We start from the raw sequence: 23,043 nt of genomic DNA, 5'->3' as shown, positions 1-23,043 counted from the left end.
CACATTGTGTTTTCTTTTATAAGATTGAGCGTGATTCGCTGAACCAACCAGCAAACGTCTGCGCGCCAGCGGTCCAATAACTACATAACCCACAAGTCCTTGCAGCTAATCGTTGCGCTTCATGTGGTTTTGCTAGGTGAGCGCACGCACACTGCACTGAAGAGTTTAGAAGCACAGCGGAACTTTTGTCTCACTGTCCTTGTCACTCTTTCTGTTCCTCATTGTACTACCACAATGTTATCTTTTATGTGATCCCTGTTTTACTTGACTGTATGTCTATAATGTGATAAATAAAGTTTAAAAAAAAAAAAAAAAGCACAGCGGAAGTGTTACCCCGTCAGGAGCAGCGAGAGTGAGTGCTGAATTTAGCGGGGACTCAGGTGTCATGATGTGGGCTCGGTTGACGGTTGGAGCCGGGGCTTCGGGGCTCGGGTTGCGGGCTGCAGGGGACGGTTTGCTGCGGTTCGTTGGAGCTGGATGTGCGGGGAGGAGGCAGCAACAGAGCCGGGCTGCCAGCACAGAGGTAAGCAGAGCCGTGAACTTCAGTCCTTGCAAGTGTGCCAAAGGCTTTTGGCATCAGACTTCACACGCACCTTTTGTTGTTATGAGTTATTTATCTATTTGCTGAATTTTCACTCATTTCATTTGTCACGTGTTCAATATTACTTATTAATTTTTTTTTAAACTCTAACTTTGGTCCTGTGGTATTTTAATCCTACTTTATAAGACTTTAAAGGACAATTTCAGGCCTGTAACTCACGTACTTTAATGAGATTTAAATGATATTTTTGATTGACTCGCTGAAGAAATCTTGCTCTATTATTGTTACTGCCTACTGTGTGTGTCTTTAGTCCTGTCTACCTCCCCTCACCCCCAACAGGTCACCTCAGAGGCCTGCCTGGTTCTTCCTGTTAAAAAGGACTTTTAACTTTCCACTGCCGCCAAGTGCTTGCTCATTGGGGGGTTGGTATGATTGTCTGATTGTTGAGGTTTCTCTTTATTGCTGTAGGGGTTTACCTTACAATATAAAGCTCCTTGAGGTGACTGTTGTGATAAGGGTTAAGGCGCTGTATTAATAAAACTGAGTTGAATTAATACAGTATTAACATGTGAGTTTGTGACAGCAATGGCTCGCCCATGCACACATAATGTATATCTGTCCCTGCAGAGTGGCCCTCCCCCCCTGCCTGCTTCACTTCACTGAGCTGCACAAAATGGCTTTATTAAAACCACGAGGGACTGACTCTGCAGTACTGTCAGCAAGGTTTAACGCAGGGCCAACTTACCCTTTCATCCATCTTTTTACTCCTTCATGACATCCCTATGCTTTTGTAGGTTTGTATGCAAAGAGGGTTTGGGTCAAAACAGTTGATCAATATAGGATCAGTCTTGTTCTTTCACTTTCAAGTACAAAGCAGTATAAATCCACAACGACTTAGGAGTATATGGGTCTGCAACCAGAGCAGCCACATGCCTTCGGTTTGTTTGCAGTAACAGCTGACTGTGGACAGTTTGGAAAGGTGCAGACACACTCTGTCCCACAATGCGTTGCTGTGGCTGATAAGCCCACCTTCAGCTGGTTCAAAGGTCAGACTGAAGAGAGCACGAGAGAGAGGCCTATCAGCTGAGCTGTCTATTAATCAAAGATGTGTTGTTATTATGTTCCTGCTCACTGTGTTATTTGCAGAACATGCTAAACTACTAAACCTTTTAGAAACACTTTAATAGATTTAATAGCATGCAAGAACTCAGCAGTCACAGTATTTCATCTGTGGACTTTCACTACAAGCCTGATGTTTTCTTTTCCCCAGACTGCCTTGAAGAAGACTCCACTATTTGACTTCCACAGGGGGCAGGGGGGAAAGATGGTGGAGTTTGCAGGCTGGAGTATGCCCGTTCAGTATAAAGACAGTCACATTGCCTCTCACATGCACACCAGAGAGCACTGCTCCATCTTTGATGTCAGTCACATGTTGCAGGTGAGGCATGCGCTCTTAAACATGGGTGCAGATTTCAAGTAGAGCATCGCAACTTGGATTTGAGACTTTCTGAGATATTCTGCTGTAAATATTGGGAGCAGAGTGTGACCCCTGTGTCAAGCAATGTGTGTGTCAAGTGAAGAAATGTATGTGTTAGTCACATCATGGCAGAGTAAAAATGTCTAGTGTCTGGCTGTTGTTTTTATCCACCACCCAACTCTCCAGGAAACTGCTGCTGTTAAAGATTTAATTACAGACTTTTTGTTTTTCTCTGTCAGACCAACATCCACGGCAAAGACGGGGTGAAGTTTATGGAGTCACTGGTGGTGGCAGACATCGCAGAACTCAAGGACAACCAGGTAACGATTTAACGTTAACCAGGCCCGGCCCTAACCAATCTGGCGCCCTAGGCAAGATTTTAGGTGGTGCCCCCCTACATCGGCAGTGTAGTGTATGTACTCACAAGAAACCGAATAGCTTTGTCTTTGACCTTTTTTTTTTTTTTTTTTACTTAAAGAAAGCAAATTCACAATCAGAATAATTAACAAGATAAAAAAAATATATGAATAAATAAATGAATACAAAAAATAAAAAATGAATATATGAAATACAATAAATTTCATTTCATTTATTTATTTTTTTCACACTTGGTACAACAGATCAAACAAACCAACCACACTTTCTATCAATAAAGCACTACAACCATGTGTGAAAAGGAGCAGGAAGAAGAAAATATTCTTATTAAACCCCGCCCCCTATCTACATTCCAACTTATATTACAAGTGGGCACCAAAAATCAGGGAACAAACTAATATTAACATTTCTCTCCGGTCCTAACCCAAACCAAACAACAAATATACCACTCCACATAGTAACAAGGAGAAAAATAAAATTAAATAAATAAAACAAAAAATTATAATGGATCCATTTTCAATGAACTCCAATTTCATTCGCATTCTTCATATTGAGTTATCGTTTTAAGCATGTAACACTTTTTAAAACAATGTAAACTTATACAATTCTTTAAATTATAATGAAGAGAGTTCCACAGTCGTATACCCCTAACGGTTGGACTCCTTAATCTTTGTGTAGTCCTAGCTAACTGATGCTTAAAATAAAATTTCCTTCTGCTATCTTCTCCCCCTGAACACATTAAAAATACTCTTTGTAACTTAAAGGGCAAAATATTATTTTTAGCCTTAAACATAATTAATAGTGTCCGTAATTTCACTAAATCTCCTAATTTTAATCATTTTGATTTTATAAATAATTTATTTGTATGTTCTCTATATTTAACGTTATGGATCATTCATATCACTTTCTTCTGTAATAAGTTTAGAGGTTTTATAGTATTCTCATATGTATTCCCCCAAACTTCAACACAGTAACTAAAATATGAGAAAAACAATGAAAAATATAAAATGCGCATTGTTTTATGATCTAATAAATCTCTTAAATTTCCCAAAATATAAATGCTTTTGACCATCTTCTTTCTAATATACTCAATATGAGATTTCCACGTCAAATTTTCATCTACTATTACACCCAAAAAACGAAATTTCTCCTCCTCTTCTTTTCTCTTTTTTCTTCCATGGGCACCTGACAGTTTTGGCCGTTTTGACATCTTGTGTTGATTTTTTTGATGTGGTGACGTCCAAAAGGAACCATAATACGGGAAGGGAGGGGGCGCACCGTGCGGGGAGGGGGGGGCGTAATGTTGTAACAAATAATATTTCTATTAAATAAGCTTTACTTTGCATTTTAATTAACGTGGGATTATTTTTTGTATTTAGAAATAATAGTACCAACTTTTTTTTTTCTTCAACATTTGTGGCACTGGCGTGGCGCCCCCTGATGGACGGCGCCCTTAGCATTTGCCTATACGGCCTATGCCACGGGCCGGCCCTGACGTTAACCATTGTTTCGTTTTAAAACTGCTTTTACTGACTTTTTGTTCACTTTGAGGCAAGTGAGGGGAAGCTGTGAACACAAAACTAGCAGATCAGACATGTTGACTTTAATCAATTTTTTTTTCCTTCCAAAAATATAATTGTCTGGTGCTGAGCAGGCAGTGTACACAGTTTATACTGAGAGGGTTTCCTCTAAATCACCTGCCGGTTGTATTTAGAGACAAACAATGAGACTGTATCCACTGCAGCATGAGGGCATCAGTTCACTCTTGTTGTGTGAATGATTATAAAGGATATATCTTTAATCAACTTAAAAAACATATTCAAACATGTACATACATGTACATACATGTATGTATACACACAGGGCTGCACATAAGTGGTCCGCAGGTGCGCATGCGCTTTCAAAATAAAAGACGCGCACCAGATAAGAAGTTGCAACGCGCGTTTGCGTACATAAGATTTTTTGGAGGAGGACAGACATTTGTTTAGCACTCTTAAAGATGTCGAAGAAGCAAGCTCCTTTTAATCAATTACTTTGGTGTTCCTCCACCTCCAAAGAAATGTCAGCAGGAGTCCGAACCGCAAAAGAAGCACGTATTCTCGGAAAAGTGGTTGCAGGAGGTGAGCTGGCTTCAAACAAATGATGAACGCACTGAGATGCGGTGCAGAATATGCCGTGAAAGTCTCACTCTAGTGGACAAAAACAGTGCCTTTTATATAATATAAAAGGCACCACTTTTCTGAGAATACGCGCTTATTTTGCGATAAGTCAGAGAGAATTCATGACGATGTTTATGTGAAGCGTAGTTTGGATCTTCTTTTGCTGCTGGTTCAGTCAATATTGTTTGGAGAAAGAGATAAAAACCTGCAGCTTCAGAATGTAGCGCAAACGCAAAGCGCGGACCCGCTGACACAACACTGACACTTTCAGCCCCGGCCGTGCCCGTGCCGTCGGGTGAGAAAGGCGACATCTCACTGATTCTGATGTTTCGGCGGCTGCCTGCTTTTTGTTCAGAGTCTGTGTACCTGCTCTCATTTACTGTTTAAGCTGTTTGGTGGTTGTTGAAAATTTTGCGAGGTTTAACCTGAGATTTTGGCGTTTCTGGCAAAATACATTTATATTTAAAAATCGATTCAGATTTTAATGAATCGATATCACGTTATCCAAGCTAGAATCTATTTTAATCGATAAATTGGTAATTAAAACCCACCCCTAGTTCCAAGATCTGCGTGAGCACCCAACTGTGTCCAAGTTTCAACCATCTAGCTCAGGGGTGGGCAATTCCAGGCCCTGAGGGCCGGTGTCCTGCAGGTTTTAGATCTCGCCTTGGGTCAGCACACCTGAATCACGTGATTAGTTCGTTACCAGGCCTCTGGAGAACTTCAGGACATATTGAGGAGCTAATTTAGCCATTTAAATCAGCTGTGTTGGTTCAAGGACACATCTAAAATGTGCAGGGACACCGGCCCTCGAGGCCTGGAGTTGCCCACCCCTGATCTAGCTGTTGACTTGAGGTGAAGTTGAAGAATTTGCACATAGTCCTCATTCTTCATTATTCAAACTATTTTGTGTAATGTACTAGTGTCACTGGTAGTAAAGCCTCACCTTTACTCCTCCAAACGTACCTCCTGTCGTTGTGGCCAAAAAAGCTTTTCTTGTCTGACCATAAAACTTTTTCTTGTCCATGTGAACAGCTGCAAATTCCATTCAAGCTTGAAGATGCTGATTTTGGAGTGTGTGCTTCTTTCTTAATTGGTACCCTTTTAGTTCACAGCGACGTAAAACCTCACTGTGGACAGTGATGATGGCGTTCCAGCAGTATACAGTTATACAGGCTTGAGTCCTTGTGGTTCCTGGATTGTTTGTCTTTCCTTCAGTTGTTTGAACTGATGATCTTGGAATCTGCAGTTGTTTAGAAATGGCCCCAAGAGACCTTCCCAGCTTGTCTAAATCTGAAGTTTCTCTTAAGGCATCTTCACTGAGTTGGGTTTTCAGTTATTCTGAGTATTGGCTAATCCAGTGAGTGCAAGAGAGACTTAAAGATGAGAAACTTAACATAAACACGATGTCCACAGTGTCCTTTTTTCTGTTTCCTTCATTTCCTTTCTTGCCTCACCTCCAAGGGCACGTTGACCCTCTTCACTAATGAGAAAGGTGGGATTATTGATGACCTCATTGTGACAAAGACGGACCAGGGCTACCTCTACGTTGTCTCCAATGCCGGCTGTGCTGACAAGGACTCTGTTCATATGAAGGTGAATTCAAGAAAAGTATGTAGCAAAGAGACCGAGATTTAAAAAGCATCTGATGTGTGTGGGTGTGTTTTGTTTTCAGGCCAGACTGGCAGAGTTCAAATATGCAGGTTCTGATGTGGATCTGGAGTTTCTTGATTGCGCACTGATTGCTGTGCAAGGTAGAATATTTGTGTGACAGTCCGCCTTCTTTTTCTTTTCATCGGTGCTCTTACTATAGTCTTCATCACTTCCTTTCCTTTATACTTCTCTTCCTGCTTCCTTTTCATCTTAATTTACTTTCCTCTGGTTTTGCTTTCCCTCATTTGCTCTTTCTCTGTCCATCTATGAATTTTGGCTATTGCTTCTGATTTTTTTATTTTTTTATTTTTTTTTTCCTTTTCTTTTTGAACTCCTGCAGTTTAGGTGTTTCAGATCTTGCAGATAAGAATTTATTTGCATGTCTCCAGGTCCCACTATGTCTCAGGTGCTCCAGGCGGGATTGAAGGAGGACCTCAGTAAGCTAACTTTCATGACCTCTGCCCTGGCCACAGTGTTCGGTGTCCCTGACTGCAGACTAACTCGATGTGGATACACTGGAGAGGACGGGGTGGAGGTGAGCACATATGTGTGTGCTTGCAGGTTCTTTCATGCTTCGGGACAACTAGTTTTGTATTATAACTTGTGTTTAATGGACAGTGTTTTTATTAAAAAAAAAAAAAAAAAAAAGCTATACTGGCAAGCAGTTCTGTGGGGTCCCACGCCTCTCTGCTGGCCCTGTCCCCCATCACTCCCTCTGACAACCAAAAGCCCATGCAAGTCCTCGAATGTCCGTTATTGCCTGGACAGTGTGTTATTTCTTTCTAACCTCGGTGTGTAACTCTTATTAGGCCTGGTCTTTAGTGAGCTAACCACTGGGACTTGTGCAAAAGCCCACACTCTCAGATACAGTGCCATTTATGGAAAAGAGTGCAGCTCTAAAAGAGGCATATGTGACCTATCGAAACCACAAATGCAAAACCAAATGTTAGGCCAAAGTCAAAAGGCTGTGGACTAACTACTCTGTATCCTGCCATTGTTGATTCACAAGTTGTCTTTTTAAAAAAAAAAAAAAAAAAAAAGATTAGTTACTTGCTGATATGCACCCGCTCAAAAAGGAAGAACCTGTTTCATATGAATGATCTACTAAAAGAAGTGAATTTTTTTTTTTTTTTTTTTTTTTTTTTAAGGGAACTGCAGGTCCTTGAAGGGTAATACAGTTTGAAGCTGGAGGATCTCTATATAAATATCCGCGATAAGCTAGGTTCCCTAACTTTCAGTAGCTGTTGAAAGGATAAAGTTGTGGTATATCAGTGGTTAGAAATACCATTATTACTTTAGGATTAGTTTAACACAAAGTTAGTGCTGATCCGGGACCATTGCTGGAGTCACAGTGCGCAGCATCAAGGTCCTTTCATATTGGCGGCAGCATGTGCTGCTAATGCTAGCTAAAAGGCAAGGATCCGGAATTTGTTGCGCTGGCTGCTGAGCTCTGTGGGTTTTTGCAGCAGCTCTACTTGTACTAGATGCACCTGCTCCTTGTCGTTTCTATCTCTGACACACAAATCTTTTTACACATACAAATCCTGATTTACAAGTACAAAATATTTATGACCACAATTTGAGCCCATAGAGGCGGCTTAAACATTTGACGAACAAGTTAAAGTTTGCTGGTTTTTGTGTCCAGGAGGAGACACAAATCTCTTTGAGTTTGTGTCAGGAAGCTGATTCTGCTGTTTGAAAAAATAAATAAAAAATCTGACAAATAAAACAGAGAGAGGTACCTGCTGTGGTGACCCCCTTGTGAATAAGGGAGCAGCTGACAACAGCTTCTTAATATGTAATCAACATCCTGAAGTAGGCTTAATACACTTGCACTTATTCGGGCATTCATTTGATGCAAATCATGTTTGAGGAAACGTCGTCTCTGCAAACTGCTGCTTTGATTGTTAACAACAAGATTCAGTTTAATTTTTGGTGCCATCAGCTGTAGATCTGCCTGGTTTCTTGTAGCTAGAGCGCCATCTAGTTCTGCTATATCGTTTTCCAAGACAAAAAGACTCCTCAATGTCTTGTTCCAGAAATTCTTACTCAAAACATCCAGAAACCTTATTGTGAGCACTTAATCTAGAAAATGTTTTCTGTTGGCTGAATTACAGCAGCCAGCTGTATCACTCAATACAATAAAGAGATTGTGTAATTGAAGGTTTGCATCCTGTGAAGCTTTCATTACACAAGCTAGCTGCACGTCTTTTGATTGGCACATATAAAATAGTTCCTACATTGACTGACACACACACCAGGGTCTGTGGCTGACAGATCTGTAATAAACTTCTCCAAAACTGGTATAAATTGCACTATGTATCATGACATGCGTAGATGTAATCTTGAGGTGAAATTTGTAATTCTCTGAACTTTATTGACATTAAAGGTACTTGGATAGAGACGTGGCTCTACAGTTTGCCTGTGTCTCTGTGTGTCAGATCTCCGTCCCTGAGTCCAGAGTGGTGGAGCTGACGGAGAAGCTACTGACCAACAGTGAGGTGAAGCTGGCCGGGCTGGGAGCTAGGGACAGCCTACGACTGGAGGCGGGGCTTTGTCTTTATGGCAATGACATCGATGAGACCACTACACCTGTGGAGGCCACGCTTGTCTGGACCATAGGTTGGGGTTTAATTTTTTTGGTCGTTTATTCTTTTTTTCTAACGGCTGCTTTTGTGTGAGGCTGTCATGAAACTTGTGATTTAAAAACATTTAAATTATTTTGTTTTTATTTGCCACTTAATAAGCAGCTGTCGACTAAGGCGTCACTCAAAGGTAAACGTTCTTCTGATTGGTCTCCGAAGGCGAGAAGCAGCACATGTGTTAGGATCTTTTCCTAATAGTGTCACAATTGCATACCAATTAGATACCACCATCTGATAATTTGGAATTGCACATAAGATTTTTATTTCCTTTTTTAAATTTTTATTAGAGGATCCCAGATGTTGTTGTGCACGCCTGCCTTTTCATTCAGTCTGTCAACGAACTCTGCTGGTGTCTCACACACAGGAAAGCGCAGACGCCAGGCCAAAGATTTTCCCGGTGCTGACATCATCATACCTCAGATCAAAGCCAAGACAGCCAGGAAGAGAGTGGGTCTGGTGTCCACCGGCCCCCCAGTCCGGCAGCACACCCCTATTCTCAGCCCTGATGGAAAGGTCATAGGTCAGAATGTGCCAAAGTGCAAACAGACATAAAAACATACCCCCCCCCCCCCCCCCCCCCCCCAAACAATTATGAGAGTATTGTTGTTTGCCACAGTATCTGTTATGATGTTGCCAATTGGGGTCTCCAGACTCAGACATTTTCAAATCTTACATGTTAGGGCTTTAAAATAGATACGATCGCAATGTTTGTATTTCTGTGGTATCATATCAAATGTCAGTGAGATGATTGTTAAGTGTTTCTTCACACGCTGCATGATTGCAGACATGACAGTGCCTGTCATATAGAAATAAATGACTGAAAAAAACTGTACAACAGGATTTCCTTGGAAAGACAAATTCCTTTGTGTTTTGTACAGGTGAGGTGACCAGCGGCTGCCCCTCTCCTTGCCTGAAAAAGAACATTGCCATGGGTTACGTGGATGCGGCATTCGCCAAAAATGGAACAGCCATCCAGGTCGAGGTCAGGAAAAAGGCAGTGCCGGCCACCGTCAGCAAGATGCCCTTTGTGCCCACCAAGTACTATACTGGTTAGGAGAGACACTTTTATAGCGAGTATAGGTGCTGCTGAGCGTTCCTTCAAACGATCCCGTATTTGCCAGCACTGCCCCTTCATTCTTAGCTCACTATTTAAAATGTACAAACCTTCACTGGTGAGTCCAACAGAGGAAAAATTAGTCCAAAAATTACTACTGACTATTGATCGGTCACAAATATATTAAGTTTAAAGTACTCAGTGTTCATATTCAGTCACCAGGGCTGCTGCTTTGAGAATGGACATTATAGGAGCTCATGTAGAAAACAGGGTGTCCAGATGACCCTCTTCATAATGTATTGCAAAGCATTTTTATCCCTTGTCCCCCCCGTCCCACGTATTAAGAGTGTGTCCCACATTTTGATTGGCTCTGCAGGATGTGCATGTCTATAAAGTCTGGCTTGTAATCAAACTGTCTGAAGACAGCAGGGAAGGCCTTATATTCAAGTGGAAGTTAGTCCCACTTAGAGTCATGTAGCTCTGCCCATCAGGGAAAGATGATTTTTCGGAAATGTGATGGAAACTGCCACAAAGAAAATTATTATGTTAAACTGGGAAATTCAATTTGTCCAGCTAAAAAGTTCCACATCGTCTCGTTTTTTTTTTTTTTTTTTTTTTTTGGGATCGGGTCACCCTACATAGAAAGACTTTGCACAGACTGCCAGTCCTTATTTAATAATTCAGTATTATGCATGCATCAGGTTAAGAAATTCATGGTGCACTAACATGGGTTCCCCTGCGGATGATGGGGCTGAGACATTGTTCACGTTGTTCCGAGACCAAGTTATTTTGGATTTTTTTTTGTTTGTTTAATGAAATACTTTGCCGCACTTTAATTTTTCCAGTGGGAGTAACAAAGATGTAAACACTAGCATTTCACTTTTTATTGCTAACAAAACATGAAATCATTTCAGTTTGTCACTGTTGGACCAAAACAGAAACTGCACACTTGTGAATGTTATAAACCAAATTTCCAGTGACCATGGTTTTATAAAATGCCTGATTTGTAAACAGTGGCGACTTGTTGTCCTTCAATGCAAAATGTCTCTGTCTGAAGTGTTGTAGTTTTTACTTTACTTTTTTACTCTTGGTTTGGTGATTCATAAAGAAATCTTAAGATAAAAACACTTTGCACCTGGGCAACATGTGGTACAAGACTAACTTGAAAAGATGTTAATTGTAATTGTTTTCTGTCTGCTTCTAATGAAATTTTAATTATCAAATGGGACACTGTCTTATGACTTATGTATGTCTGCAAAACTACTGACTCTTAGGTTCTCTTGAGTATTTGCTGTGAGTTTGTACTAATACTTGGACTAATTATGGAGTTTTTGTAAACATTTTCTATTGATATGAGGTCTCTTCTTTAATAAAGGTGATTTTTGTTCAGTCCTCTTCTGTCAACTTCAACACCCTTTGTCCAGAATATCCATTAATCCTGTTATGCACAGGTCCATCTAAGCCTTGCCTCTTTGTTTTTAAACCATGGTTTAAAGACAAAGTTAGCGGTTCCCCCACCTCAAGCTCTGTATCCTGTATTTATTGTTAGTGCCACCATCTCCAAATGTCAGGTCTCGATACTGTGTTGTGAATAATACCCAAATCAGATACAGTAAAAGATTTAAATTCAAGATTACATTGGTAAAATGTTCATCTCCAAGCATGAGTCTGGAGGGATGTAAATGTGTTTTCCCCAAATTCGACTCATGGCTCACACCTTTGAATCAATAAAACACGATTAAAGGTGAGCCGTTTGGTATGAAAACCCCAGAAATTCCAACTTCAGTTCAAAACAAATGCATGACTCAATTTATTTAATCATATCAAGTCCACAAAGGAACTTCATTTACGACGTGTGACGTTGGCTTTACACGTAACCGGAAAGGAGGGACTTTAACTGAACAAACCTGGCAACCCCGGCTGCCGGTTTTATCAGTAGCTACTGAGGGGAAGATGGTGGACTTGGCGACTACAGCGTGCTCAAAACTCCGTCCCAAACGCTTTGAAAAATACTTACCATCTCACCCTAATATTAGATATAGATTACCCGGGGAAAATCATAGATAATACACCGGGGCAGCTGCTAAAGACAGCCACTTTTCCGCCAACAGACAACTCTTTATTCATAGACTGAAGAAAGCGAAAAGTTACGGAACGTGGTGTTGGTTGGTGATCGTAACGGAGGCTAGCCAGCGATAACACGAAAGCAAGTGGCTTAAAAACCATCAACAACCCCCCTAACCCTTGTAAATACGAACAGGCTGCAGTTCCTGCTGTTTTCACGCCCGTCGTTCAAATCCTTGAGCTAGCTAACCTCAGCTAGCTTTGTTGTGAAACGGAGGATCAAAGCTGCTCGAAATGCCGCGGAATAAGACGGGGAAACGTGGCTCCGGTAAGCCGGGTAAGTAGCAATAGCAGCCATGCTAACTCGAGCTCAAGCAGGAATATAAGGGAATAGAAGTCTGAATACGGTTTGAACAGATCTAGCAGTACACTTGGAAGAAAGACTAGCAGTTTGAAGCAGGGGTATTTTTGCCATATGGAATAGACGCTAACAGACGGGCAGCCTGTTGCTTCCTAACTTTAGCATGCGAGTTGTTTTGGACCCTGTCGTGCACATCCATGTGGGTATAATCAGTGCTACAGCTTAGCAGTGCAGTCTGCATTTTCTTGGCGTTAATGCTAAAGTCAGTTTGACACTCTAATAAGCGCGAGGAGCGGTCCAGGAAAGCTTGATGCATTTTTTTAATAGCTGCAGACTTCTGCATTGAGAATTATTATTTAAGCTCATTTACATATGAATGCATCAATAAATGCAAAAAAAGGTTGCAATACAGAAGTGAATGCCCGTTTTTCATGTTTTCTTCTCCATCATGGCCATTCTTGCATTACATTCACCTTCCCCTCCGTTCATGAACCTGTCCACTGCTCTTGCTCCAAATATACAATCTATATACAATCTATTTCAACCATCCGTTCATCATGTCCAGGCTCTCTCCGTCAGGAGGTTCTTCAGCTGCAGCTGTCGACAAAGGCGTCACTCAAAGGTAACTCCTCTGATTCTTGACTCCCGACCCCAGCTTCTACATCTTGTTCTAACCTTGTCCAGAAGCTCTTGAACCTCATGATAGTGCATGCAGCAAATCAAACGACCATGTCGTTGTCGTCTATTCCAGCTGCACTCTTCCTTCTGCGTGCCTTGGCTGTTCACTTTAATAAGATGTAGCAGTTATATCTGAATGTTCTCATTCTTTGTGTGCACGTCTCAAGTGAACACCATGCACTTGTCCTGGCTTTAAGGCAAGATTAAAAGATAGACATTACAGAAGTATGAATGTCATCTAATGACTTTGGACCTTTTCATCCACCCGTCCTGCTGCACTTACAGGTGTTTGGTTTATTTATTTTAAAAAAACTTTTCTTGTTTTATCACCATCTACTCTGATCTTGAACTGGAATTTTTCCTCTTCTTACCTGCACTAATACCATAAACAATTATTTGTTGCTTCCTGTGCGACTATGTCATGTGTAAGCAATGTCAGGTCAGCGTGACATTCTGGACGCTGAGTTAAAGTCACTGGTGACACATTGCTCTATGTGGCAATCCCTAACTTACTGTCACATGTTCCTTATTAACACATAATATAATCATGTTAATGTTTGAACTTCCTTTGAAACCCAAAGCTTTCTGCAAACTTTAATGTACGGGATGGATGGACGGGGAGAATTTCAGTGTAAATTTTTGAAGTTGTTTAATTTATGCAGGATAACAGGATTTAAAGTTATGAGCCACAGTTCAGCAATAATCCCCAGCTGGTAGAAACATGGGGAAACCAAGTATTTTACATGCTGGTCCAAAGTGTAAGTGTGGCTAAAGGAAGAATCCCAGATTACAGAGGATAGGCTTAAGAAAAGAAGAAGGAGAACCAAAGCATTTCATTATCTTTGGGAAGAGGCCAACAGGGGCAGAAACAAGAATCACGTGTATTGTCAGTATTTAGCTTTATTCAGATAATTCAGTAGTACAGCGTTTTAAATAATCGACTTAAAAATAGTGCGAAGCTGACAATATGCAGATATAAATATCATTAAAATGACTTATTTGCCAGGGAAAAGGCAAGTACAGTGCTAACAGGATGGGGCCCAGGATACAACCTTGTGGAACACCTCATATTATTCAGTTGATGATGGATAATTGTGAGAAATGACTGACAAAGTCCTATGTGAGAGAGATACAAAGACAACCTTTTAAAGCTATCTTTAACCTCTCAAGCAATAAATGATTGTGAATGGAGACAGCACTGACAACCAGCAGTACCAGTAGAGAATACTTCTACATATTCCAGTAGAAACAGACTATTTAAACTCTAAAAACAGTAGTTTTTGTTATCGATGCAGATTTATGCATCGGTTTCCTGCAACACTCCGCGTGGTGTGGTATTTTAAGTTGAAGAATTTAGTTTTCCTTCAGGGTCTGTTTCTGGATGACTTCAAATAGGCCTTGCAGTTTTAGAACAAGCGCTGACGGTGAGAAAAATAGATGTCTGAATATTAGCTGTGCTGCTTGACTTCTCCAACTGTAGGGGTAGTGATCCATTCAGATGTTTAGCAAAGTGCCTGCAAGGAGAATGCAGGTTAATTTAGCCGTTGGAGTCCTATGTCCTCCATCTATAGCATGTGGGCTTTTTAAAAAGCTCCCACCTCCTCGGCTCGAATCTGTCAGCAGAGCCTTATTTCCAAGTGGCCGACCAACTGCTGGAGCCGTGTGAGTGACTGCTACATAAGCATAAAGTGGCAATGTGGAGAGGACACGTGAGTCCTGGCGGGGAGCTCACACTTCACTAACTGAGCTGTGTGTGGGCAGGCCTGCGTAGGAAGGTGTGGAGCTCTGTGTAACCAGTGAAGTGACCAGCAGTTCAAGGATGGTGACTGGGAAACTGCCGACTGATATTGGCCCACAGAGTGTGTTATCTCAGCTACCAACAGTATGTTTGCCTCGGGCCATTCTGTCAGAGTAATCAGAACATCACATAAGGAAAGCGCACTTCAAGGAACGCTGTTTCGATCATCGTCTTTTTTTCTGAATTTACATTTTTTCCTGTATTTCCTCATGTGTTGTTTCACAATTATTTAAAAGAAAAGAGTTATATGATTATTAACTATTAAGTAGAGAGCAGTTGTTGCTAGGAATCATGAACCGATTCTTGGTAGAGACATTTGGTGTAGTGGCAATAATACCTGCTACGCTCAAATATTAGGTGTAACAGTTGTTGCTCGTACTGTTTCCAGAGCCTTTAAATGATGGATAGGAATTAATCAGCAATGATGACAAAGGAATTAAGCAGTGCTTGGCTTGTGAATACAGGTAAGAAACTCTGTAAAGGAAAGGTAAAACTTAAGATCTGACAACAGTGGCTCAACAACTGAGTCCACTCCAGTCAAATGGCTGAACTTTAGCCTAGTTTACACTCTTTACTCTGAGGTCAAACATGGTCCTAGTTTCTTTTCATTTCTTTTTATCTGGGAAAACAGGTGGAAATAACTACAAGATATTGCAAAATGTGTCAACAAAGTTTGTGTATTTGCTGTGCTTTTGTGTTTGGTATTGAACAGAATGGAGTGATTTTCCTATTTCGAATTGCTCCAACACCGGTGACCTTTGGGCTACCCCAGCTGTCCTGTTTGACCTCGACACGAACACCTAAACACACGCATACTCGCGCACACACAGTCTGACCGTTCTGGATCCCACACACTGAATGAACGAATAAATGAAAACCACACTGGTCTTCAGTAATCCCAACAACAGTAGAAAGTCCTGAGCCAGCAGGAGTGTTAGCTTAGCTCGGCATGCCTCACTCTTAGCCCTTCTCATACACACACGGCAGAGCTGTGTGGAAACAGAACATCTGGCGCTAATAAACAAATAAAAGATGACGGAGCATTACCCAACGGAAAATCCTTGAGTTATCTGGTGTTTGCTGTGGTTAGAGACTTCATAGTATCATGTTATCCTAATGGAGCACTTTTCTGTGGAACATTCGGCTTACTTGTCATTTAGTAGAATAGGAGGCTGCTTGGTGTGATGCACTTTTTCACTTTCCTTGTGTTTTGTTTATTTATTTTTTTATATTCCACTGCAGCATGTCATTACATTTTTGGCTCCTTTCTCTTGGTTTGTGTGTTGCTGTTATTTATTTGTTTTTAATTTAAAAAAAAAAAAAAAAAGATTCCTAATATGCAGCAGATGTAAGGTGGTCTTAAAAAACCGAGCATAAAAGAAAAATGCTTGAAAACATTTTTTTTTCTTTGCTATACCATGTGCATACAAATGAAGCGATTCTGACCACTAAAGTCAGACTAAAATATTTAGCATTGAATTTTTTTGTTCCACTGAATCTAACACCAGTTCTGGTGTTTGTGCGAGTTTGGCTGCTTTCTGGTGTTTATGGAAAAGTCGAAGAATTACGCAGCTTTTTTCAACTATCACAGATGTGTTTGGGTTTGTTTTTTTCCTGTTAGTTTGGTAAGCTTCACACTAAGAGGAAGTTGTGCTAACAGGTAATATAAGTGATGGGTTACTCAACACGTCCTGCTGCCTTGGTAAATGGCAGAACAGGGGCCCGTTCTTCGTACGTCGCTTACTACATCCAAGATCAAATGACACATCCAAGATCAAATCATCGCGCTAACCGTGAGCTCGCTAATCCGGTTCCCCGAACACACCTGCTGTTGACGATTACTACAGCTGGACGCAGGAATGTGACATCACTGGGTGTCGTAAAAGGGGCTACGCATCGATAGTAGAAACATTGATCGGCAACCCGCTGATTGGTCGGCGAAAATGTCGAAGGGGCGCGCTCGGTATTTTCCGGCAGCAGAGCAAGAACTCATGAGTGAGGGATTACAGGAGTTTCAGAGTTTAATTAAAACGCAAGAGAACACTGCAAAGGCTGCAAAAGCAAGGAGAGAGGGCTGGCAGAAAGTTGCTGACAAATCAAACTCGTAGGTAATTTAATAATAATAATAATAATAATGGATTGGATTTATATAGCGCTTTCCAAGGCACCCAAAGCGCTTTACGATACCACTATTCATTCACTCCCACATTCACACACTGGTGGAGGCAGCTACGGTTGTAGCCAGGCTGCCATATCGCGCCATCGGCCCCTCTGGCCAACACCAGTAGGCGGTAGGGTAGATCTATCATATGACACTATATTGTCCAATATCATATGGCATTATATTATATTATAATATGTTATATTATATCCCCTTTCACATTAGAGCCACAACAGGACCCACAAGAACATGGGAACAGGTAAAAGTGGAATACAGGAGTATTCTACAGAATGGTAATATTTATCTCTTAGATTGCTTTGCGTCTCTTGGCAAGGTAATACTGGCCTGTAATACTCTGTTAGTTTGTTCATAACAGCAACCAAGAAAAGGGCAGAGGAAAAAAAGACAGGTGGTGGTCCTGCACCCCCTCGTCAACAAGTTGGTTAAGTAAATAATACCCTCACGGGAATATCGATATCTCTCTATGAGCACACTGTCGCGCTGAGCTAAAGGATCCTGTCTATCCCGCAATATACGCTGAATTCTGAGGACTCTCCTTATCAATCTTGCACCTTCCGCAATGGGTTGGTCGCGTATACGGACAGGACATGGCTGCGACAGACTTCCCAAATCCACCTTCGCTTTTATAGCCGTGGTCTCTCATCTTGATTACACGAAGTAATTTACAATTACTACTCTGAAATCTGAATTACATCTGTAATAATCACATACATGTAATAGAATGTTAATAGTTCATTTCCCTTTTTTAGGAAATGACCTGTATGTATCTGTGTGACATCAATAAATGGATCAAGTGCTGCATTGTCTTTAGTTACATTGATAATATTTATTTATGGTGAAACAGTGGAAAAATATCGCTGTTGCTTTCGTATAAATGAAGCGGACATACCTGCGTGGCCGCGATCTAATCCTGTTTACATAAAGTAAACCTGCTCCCGAGCAGGTTTACGCTTACGGCTCTGTTGCTATGACAGCAAGTCCCGGATGAGCTTCGGGGAACCGACTGATCCAGGATCACGCGAAATCGTCAACAATCTAATCCGGCTAACCTACTTAGCGAGGTACGAAGAACGGGCCCCAGGTTTCAGTTTTACTGTAATGTTTTTTTTGCATATGATTGGAAGTGAGCTGCTTATAGTGACATAAGAGGGCCTCAGTGTCATCCAGATCTTCTTTAATCATATAATAATTGGGAGCGCTAATCAAAAGGTTTGGGCTAACTTCTGTTGTGTTTTATAACAAAAAGAAAAAAGGACTTATGTTAGACATTAAAGCATCAGTGTATACAGTTTCCATCCATCTTCTTCCAAATATAAATCCTTTTGCTCTGCTGTTTTTTCTTATTTTATCTTTTCCGTCTCCAGGTGCTAAAAATGGAGTAAAGGGAGAGGCGGCAGCCAGCGATGATGAGCTGACGTCGGACGTTCTCAGCCACTACAGCAGTGCCAGCGAGAGCACCTCGGTGGTGGAAGAGGGCACGGGTAAATACACTACACAATTCATTCCCTCTGCATGTGCATTCAGTCTGGGTTAGGACCATTATTTCCTAATTGATTTGCCACTAAACGATCTGTGTATCTGTGGCCGGAGTCTCCAGTCAAAACTTCAAACAGTTGCCTTTTAATGCAGTCGTATCAGTTTTCTGTGTTGTTTGATCTGACACAGGAAGTGAGCAGGTGGATGAGCAAACTGCCCAGGAAGAAACGGAAGACAAACTCAAACTGTGTATAGACAACCTGACTGATAAGAGGTGAGAAACATTTTTTTTATTTTTTAAATCAATCAAGAAGTGTCAAGAAAGAAAAATGAGCATGCAATGGCATTATTAACTGCAAAAAAAATGGCTTCAACACCTTTTGTTGTTGTTTTCTTCCTCATGTCTTAGTGCAAAGACTCGTCTAGCTGCTCTTGAGTCGTTGCGACAGGCCTTCTCCTCCAGAGTGCTGTACGACTTCCTGACAGAGAGGCGCCTCACCATCAGTGACTGCCTGGAAAGGAGCCTCAGAAAAGGTAATGCAAAACAACACGAATGGGTCTGGATTGTTTCAGTTAATCTTGCTTTCTGTTAACCTGTTGATGCCACTTTGTAGAAATTCAAAAGATTTATGAAAACTGTGTTTGTTTGGTTTTTGTTTGGTTTTTTTAAATGGAACGAAAGCGTGAGAATGATTTAAAAACTGCAGGTACTGATGAAACTTTTTCTCCTCGTGTGTCCAGGCAGCGGGGAGGAGAAGGCGGCGTCGGCCACGGTTTTTGCTCTGCTCTGCATTCAGCTGGGGGGCGGAGACGAGGCGGAGGAGGGCTTCAAAATGCTTCGCCCGCCTCTCACGGCCACCTTGAGTGACAGCAGTGCCAGCATAGCAGCTCGCCAGAGTGTGAGTAATCACATGAAATTTGTGAACGTTAATGCAGATCTGGATTTAGGATGGCCTATTCGGAGGGGGGAGGGGTGTTTTTTATTTTCTGCTTAAATGTTATCTGCATGATTTAGATTCTAACCAAGCCCAGATTGTGTTAGGATCACACATGAAGTGTCGCTGTCTGTCCTCAGATGCTTGTGTGTTAGTTTGACCGTTGTTACATCTGTGTCCCCGTTAGTGTGCCAGGACTCTGGGGATGTGCTGCTATGTCTCATCTGCTGAAGATGGAGAGGTGAGAACACTTTGTAGCTTATCAGTTTAATTCTAAGAAGCATAAGCTGGACGTTTTCAGAGTAAAAGAAAAAGACTTAAATAACTTATGCTGTTATGCATTGATGTTACCTCCTCACAGGACTTAATCAAGTCATTGGCTCTTCTGGAGAGTGTGTTCATGTCTTCGTACCCTAATGGAGAGGGAGTTCTGCCCACACCAAAACCTGGAAGTGCAGGTCTGCACACTGCTGCCCTGCAGGCCTGGTCACTGCTGGTCACCATCTGTCCCACTTCTAGACTGACTGTGCTGCTCAGCCAGTGAGTAAAACAACCTTCTTATGGCATCTTCTGTTATGACTGGCAACTGACTTTAGTTTTAAACTGAGAGGCGACAGCAGTAGTATCTAGCAGTGTAGCTAATTGGTAATCGTATGCCTCTTTCTTGCTGTAGTCACCTCCCTAAACTACAGGCGTGTCTTCAGAGCAGCGATGTGAACTACAGAATCGCAGTAGGAGAGACCATCGCCCTGCTGGTGGAGCTGGGGCGAGAGATAGACGAGGTACACACCTGAACAATAAGAACAGACAAGTACACTCACTTACAGGCGTATAGGTTTAAACGTCTCCTGTGTTAGTGCACTACATATTTGCGTGTGAATGTCTGCAGGAGTTTGAGGTGGAGGACGGTGAAAGTCTGTGTGAATGCCTGAAGAGTTTGGCCACAGACGGCAACAAGCACAGAGCCAAGAACGACAGAAGGAAACAACGCTCCATCTTCAGAGAGGTGCTGCATTACATAGAGGTATGTTATCTCATGTTGAAGCCGTGTAAAGACTGACAAATGTTTTTAGGTGCCCGATGTTCTGTTTTAAGTTGCTGAGTAGCTTTCTTCAACATCGCTTTACCCACATCTGAGCTTCTCACTTCTCATTTCTTTCTCCAGAACGAGGACTTCACAGAAGAGAAAATCAGGTTTGGAGTGGAGAACGTTTACATTGACAGCTGGGTGAGGAGAAGGATCTACGACGCCTTCAAAGAGATCCTCGAGTCTGGAGTCAGAGACCATCTGCAGGTGAGGAAACGGAACAAAATGCCTTCGTCTTTATCATTGATCACCAGAGTGGGCTTGTTTTCATACAGCCTCATTTACTGCCGCTGCTCGGTGCTTTCTGTCTCTTCAGTCTTGTCTTCTGTCATATCTTGCACCGACTGCAGAAAACAAAAACCTGAAGTTGAGTGGGAAGACTGGTACTGGCTGCTCAGCCAGCAGGCTGCGAGGATACCAAATGTAATTTTGTGTGGAGGATATGCCAGTCGGCACACAATGAGCACACCTACACACGAGCCGCTTGTGTGGGCAAATCCCACTGCCTCTGTTAGGTTTATTTAGGGCAAATAAGCTATGAAATGATGCACAAACACTCTGAACTAAATGATCCAATGTTTAAAGTGACGCCTCTACTGAAAAAATCCACTAGAATGAGATACTATACCTTTAAGAAGGCATGACGTGGTACTTAATTTAGTAAGTTTAATGTTTTGTTGTTTTGTTTTTTTTAACTGGATTTTTTAAGATGCCTTTTGTATGTACCCTCCACTTGTGGTACAGGTGAGAGTTGCATATAAGTGGGACTTGTCAAGTGAAAGGTTGCTGGTTTGATTCCAGCTAGAGATACAAATCCCAGGAAGGGCATCCGGCATAAAACTGCCAAATCAAACAGGCGGAGCTCCCCGCTCTCACGACTCCTTGTAGCAAGGGAGCTGCCAAAAATAGCTTTGTTTATGGAATAAAACATACATTTATTGCCCATCCTCCTGCATCGCAGTCTGCATAGCATAAATGCAACAAAGGAAAATCGGTTTTATCGTCTAATTTTTGTTTTGGTGCAGTTCAACCAACTACTGAGAGACATCTTTGGCCTTGGCCCACCACTCATCCTGGACGCTGCGGTCAAAGGCAACAAGATCTCACGGTTTGAGAAGGTAACAGCAGCTTCTGCTGAAACAATCTGACCTCTGCCTTTGAGTATTTTCTTTAAAAATGTAGCGTTTGAAATGACCGGTGTGTGATTACGACCTTGCTTTTATTTTTTGGCTTAAACAGCATCTTTTCAACTCGGCTGCCTTCAAAGCCAGAACTAAACAGAGGAACAAGGTCCGGGACAAACGTGCCGATGTCATGTAAGAGCACGGCCACAATGAAGAAACCGAGGAACTCCTTTCATGGATACAACGTGATGCCTTCAGCTCTTCGCAAGCATACACTCAGCAAACAGGGTTATTTTTGTTTGTTTGTTCGTTTTTTTGCCACTTGTGCTCTTCACATGCAGTGTCATTCTCCAAATTTAAGGCGGCCAGCGTTTATTCTCAGTTTGCGGAGGACAGGTCCCGATGTTCTTTCAAATCAGGCGCCGGCTTTGCTGCCATAGCGTTTCTGATTCTCCACAGTGAACATGAGCTGTGAAACAAAGCAGAACTTCCTTTCAGTGGGATTATAACGACTCAATTCAGTGCAAATACAGAGGAAAAGGTAAAATCTCACTTACAGAGTCACACTCAGTTCAATCTGTTTTCCTGTCATCTGACCGGTGAGGCAGGTATTTTACATTTTGATACCTATGGTCCCATTTAATATCTTAACCTATCCAATAATGAACTGATGTTAAAAGAGCCAAGGACGTATTCTGGAAAAACACTGCCTCGCTACATTTCAGCTGCCAAACCAGAAACTAACTTTACAAACAATGCAACCTAAAGGAAAATGTGTGTGGTGTTTTGTGGGGGGGTGTGTTTTATTGGAAATTCATTCAATCATGACAATTGAAAATTAAAAAGGAAAAAAAGGGGGGGGGAAAAATCAAATAAGAGGTAATATTGTCATGTTTGTATTCATATATTTTTTGGAGTTGTATTTCATTTTAACCATTTATAGTGAAGAATTGTATTTTAATAATAATTTATTAAAGGGGACATAATGTGTGTGGTTTTTTAAGACTTAAAAAAATACTACAACTTGTTTACAGACAGAATTATTGGATAAAGATGGTAAAATGAATCTGCTGCCTCTTTTTTTTTTTTTTCCCTTGTATTTTTGTTGCAGGTTGGTGACTCATACCATCTATCCATGTGTATGTACTGTAGATAAAGTGAAGATTGGGGTTTATGGAGATATGTGTTTATAAAATGTTGGCTGATAACATACACACCACTAATCAAAGCTGCTGATGAGTGAGCAGTTTGGGTTTCTAAAGGGTCAAAGCCAACAGGTTTGACCCCTCACCCTGGATAAAAGTTATGATCTCACCAAACTCTTATCGGTGCTTCTTGACAAAAGTTTGAATAAAGAGAATTTAAGCACTCTGTTTTCTCCTAAGTTCATAAAGTTACATCAGAAAGGAGGTCTAGTTTCTGCCCGGAAACATG

General features: G+C 41.5%; 2 protein-coding genes across 3 annotated transcripts; both read left to right on the top strand.

Annotated features, from left to right (window-relative positions):
* The first annotated feature begins 117 nt into the window (after positions 1-117).
* On the top strand, positions 118-11,293 carry amt (aminomethyltransferase). The gene is made up of 9 exons (XM_082518433.1): positions 118-523; positions 1,812-1,979; positions 2,258-2,338; positions 6,017-6,148; positions 6,228-6,306; positions 6,595-6,740; positions 8,647-8,827; positions 9,215-9,370; positions 9,729-11,293. The coding sequence occupies exons 1-9, from the start codon at positions 386-388 to the stop codon at positions 9,902-9,904; spliced, it is 1,257 nt and encodes a 418-aa protein (XP_082374559.1). The 5' UTR covers positions 118-385; the 3' UTR covers positions 9,905-11,293.
* Positions 11,294-11,800: 507 nt separating this feature from the next.
* On the top strand, positions 11,801-22,977 carry ifrd2 (interferon-related developmental regulator 2). Of its 2 annotated transcripts, XM_082519653.1 has the most exons (13): positions 11,801-12,305; positions 12,895-12,951; positions 18,352-18,468; positions 18,653-18,737; positions 18,873-18,997; positions 19,205-19,362; positions 19,586-19,639; positions 19,760-19,938; positions 20,072-20,180; positions 20,288-20,422; positions 20,564-20,692; positions 21,511-21,603; positions 21,725-22,977. In XM_082519653.1, the coding sequence occupies exons 1-13, from the start codon at positions 12,263-12,265 to the stop codon at positions 21,803-21,805; spliced, it is 1,365 nt and encodes a 454-aa protein (XP_082375779.1). In that variant the 5' UTR covers positions 11,801-12,262; the 3' UTR covers positions 21,806-22,977. The 2 variants fall into 2 exon arrangements, with proteins under 2 accessions (XP_082375779.1, XP_082375780.1); XM_082519654.1 differs by lacking the exon at positions 12,895-12,951 and having other exon boundaries at positions 11,803-12,305.
* Positions 22,978-23,043: the final 66 nt, after the last annotated feature.

The sequence above is a fragment of the Aulonocara stuartgranti genome (assembly GCF_965226115.1).
Source record: "Aulonocara stuartgranti genome assembly, chromosome: 20".
NCBI classification, from domain to species: domain Eukaryota; kingdom Metazoa; phylum Chordata; class Actinopteri; order Cichliformes; family Cichlidae; genus Aulonocara; species Aulonocara stuartgranti.
The sequence above is the reverse complement of the archived record's forward strand: the minus strand, read 5'-3'. Positions and strand labels throughout refer to the sequence as shown.

Excerpts from the sequence above, each read along its gene's own strand:
- amt (XM_082518433.1), top strand. The coding sequence starts at position 386 with ATGATGTGGGCTCGGTTGACGGTTGGAGCCGGGGCTTCGGGGCTCGGG. Across the intron at positions 1,980-2,257 it reads ATGTCAGTCACATGTTGCAG|ACCAACATCCACGGCAAAGA; the intron begins GTGAGGCATGCG and ends TTTCTCTGTCAG. Across the intron at positions 2,339-6,016 it reads CAGAACTCAAGGACAACCAG|GGCACGTTGACCCTCTTCAC; the intron begins GTAACGATTTAA and ends CTCACCTCCAAG.
- ifrd2 (XM_082519653.1), top strand. The coding sequence starts at position 12,263 with ATGCCGCGGAATAAGACGGGGAAACGTGGCTCCGGTAAGCCGG. Across the intron at positions 20,423-20,563 it reads AGGTGCTGCATTACATAGAG|AACGAGGACTTCACAGAAGA; the intron begins GTATGTTATCTC and ends TTCTTTCTCCAG. Across the intron at positions 20,693-21,510 it reads GAGTCAGAGACCATCTGCAG|TTCAACCAACTACTGAGAGA; the intron begins GTGAGGAAACGG and ends GTTTTGGTGCAG.